Source organism: Dendroctonus ponderosae, unplaced genomic scaffold (assembly GCF_020466585.1).
Source record: "Dendroctonus ponderosae isolate FM_Combo_2020 unplaced genomic scaffold, Dpon_F_20191213v2 Dpon_F_20191213_7, whole genome shotgun sequence".
Lineage (NCBI taxonomy): Eukaryota > Metazoa > Arthropoda > Insecta > Coleoptera > Curculionidae > Dendroctonus > Dendroctonus ponderosae.
This window is the reverse complement of record NW_026018916.1, coordinates 6,792,460-6,794,561: the sequence shown is the minus strand read 5'-3', so window position 1 is coordinate 6,794,561 and position 2,102 is coordinate 6,792,460. Positions and strand designations below refer to the sequence as shown.

Genomic DNA, 2,102 nt, shown 5'->3' with positions numbered 1-2,102 from the left:
GTACATCATTCTAGACAGAAATAAATGGCCTTTTTAGAAAGTGAACCATCGATAAGGAAATGTTGGCAGTTTTCTCAAAAAATGCTTGAATTCAACAAGTTTTAGATTTGCGTGGTTTTTTTTAGTTGAAAAATCCACTTGAACATGACGCTGCTTTTTTCGATGTTTCTCAAGAACCATTCGAGACACAGAATTGTTTTTTTTATAAGTCGGCCAATTTCATAAGTCGGAATATAACCGTGGAATGCTGTTGAGGCAGATCATGTGACCGAAGAGTATGAACGTGCATGTTACGGACGGATACGCAGTAGATACATATAGAAATAATTTTTTTATTCCAACTGGTAATTTGTAAAATTCAATGTTCTAAAGGTTTTTAAACCCACTGTTGAAGTCCGTTAGGATTTTAATGGAAAGCGTTTCCATCCTAAAGTCGATATTTTATATGTTGATCAGATCGATGAAAATCTACAAGTATATATTATTACTATTATTCCTTATAAAAACGTTAAAAAATAAATTAACCATTGTGGGATCTCGCAATGTTTATCCGTGTATGCAGTTGAGCGTCAGTTGCTTAAAATATTAATAATTAAATAAAAACAAGGAAAGTTTAGGAAACTTTACAAAAATAAAACGTACCTAGGTAGTTGCTGAGCAATGCCATTAACGCAAATCCCACAGACACAGACAATAGTTGTGCCACTCCTGCTGACTTTTTTAAATTCTTCTGATGCCACCTGGCTCGTTCTCTTGGAAGAACTTCACACACTGTTACATACAGAAGAGTTCCGCCAGCCAGAGCCTATAGTCAGAAATGAAGCCAATAGCAAATTTATTAACTTGACGATGTGTTGCTTTATATACTTGCAAGATTGGAATTGCTATGTCAGTGACGTCAGTTGGTACGTTGAAAATTAACATTCCGATTAAAATGCCCGCTACTGAAGACACAGAAAACACGAAAATGCAAATAAAGTGTTTGCAAAATGTAACATATTCATTGGAAGCGAGCTCAACTCCTAGACAGAAACCTACTACAAGTTTATGTGAGGCGACTGCTCCAAGAAGCAGCAAAACCTGTAACAGAAATAATTAAAACGAAAGGAAAATATATGTTGAAATTTACCTTGGAAGGCATCCGTTCGAGACCCACCACAAGTCCTTCGAGAACACTGTGTATTGATAAAGCTACCAAAAGAGCCAAATTTGTTGTTGGCATTGAAGTTGCACACGGTTCCTTGTGCATCACATGGCACAGTTGTGAAGGAGTATCATCACACAACAAGGCACTATCTGATTTCGCTCTGTAAATTCAGTATTATATTATTATCTGCTGGCKTGTGGAATCGGGCATCAACAATACWATTCTGACAAAAAATGCACACCAACAGWTAAGCTTCGCGGCCCACTGAAGTTTGATTGTTTTGTACAAAATTATGCTTTAATTAATTTTGCTTAAATTTGTTTGTGCACAATAAGTGAAAATTAGTTTGCAGTAACTTACAATTTCCAAGAGAAGAACTAAAGAGTGAGGACAGTAAGAAACGGAAAACAYATGGATGACGGAAGAYATTTTGGAGCTTATGGAAGASAGMAGAAAACACAAAAACAATGCGCAGTTATACAAAGAAATCSAAAGMACCATCAACACAAAAATMAAAGAAGCAAWGGMAAAGTGSATAAATGAAATGWGTAAAGAAATAGAARATCTMCACAKAAAWCATGACACATTCAAAAACTAKTTAGCTATTATATATATTATAATATACTATATTATAATTAAACCYTGACTTGGGCAATACYAAGAACGACTTGAGGAGATTTTGTTAGATGRCGGAAATAATTTAAGAGGWATTTTCTTCCTCTCAGGCGGTCTGAGCTTCCTACTTACACCAGAGCCTAAATCATTTTATCGAAGAAATTTTTTGGTTTGGTTCGGGTTTTCCTTTATTGCAACTTACCAACCTGAAAAAGTGTGGATTGAACGGTAGCTGCCGTTCCGGTCTTAGCAAAGGTTCTCTTTCCCCTTGCGAGGAAAAGGCCCTATGGAGGGGTGCCGCCTCATTCGAGTGCCTTCTTGTGAAATTGTCTTGGTACCT

At 36.3% G+C, this 2,102-nt stretch overlaps 2 protein-coding genes across 5 annotated transcripts in view; one reads left to right on the top strand and one right to left on the bottom strand.

Moving 5' to 3' along the window:
- LOC109534662 overlaps positions 1-2,102 on the top strand; it is a 30,527-nt gene that overhangs the window by 12,618 nt on the left and 15,807 nt on the right. The window lies entirely within an intron of this gene.
- Positions 1-2,102, bottom strand: part of LOC109534663 (zinc transporter ZIP1) — a gene marked incomplete at its 5' end in the record, with an annotated part of 63,946 nt that extends 61,844 nt beyond the window's left edge. The window contains 6 exon segments of one of the 2 annotated variants that reach the window (XM_019900408.2): positions 164-468; positions 526-576; positions 643-805; positions 868-1,080; positions 1,130-1,307; positions 1,969-2,102. In XM_019900408.2, coding sequence (XP_019755967.2) covers positions 428-468; positions 526-576; positions 643-805; positions 868-1,080; positions 1,130-1,307; positions 1,969-2,102 — 780 coding nt within the window. 2 annotated transcript variants of the gene reach the window in all.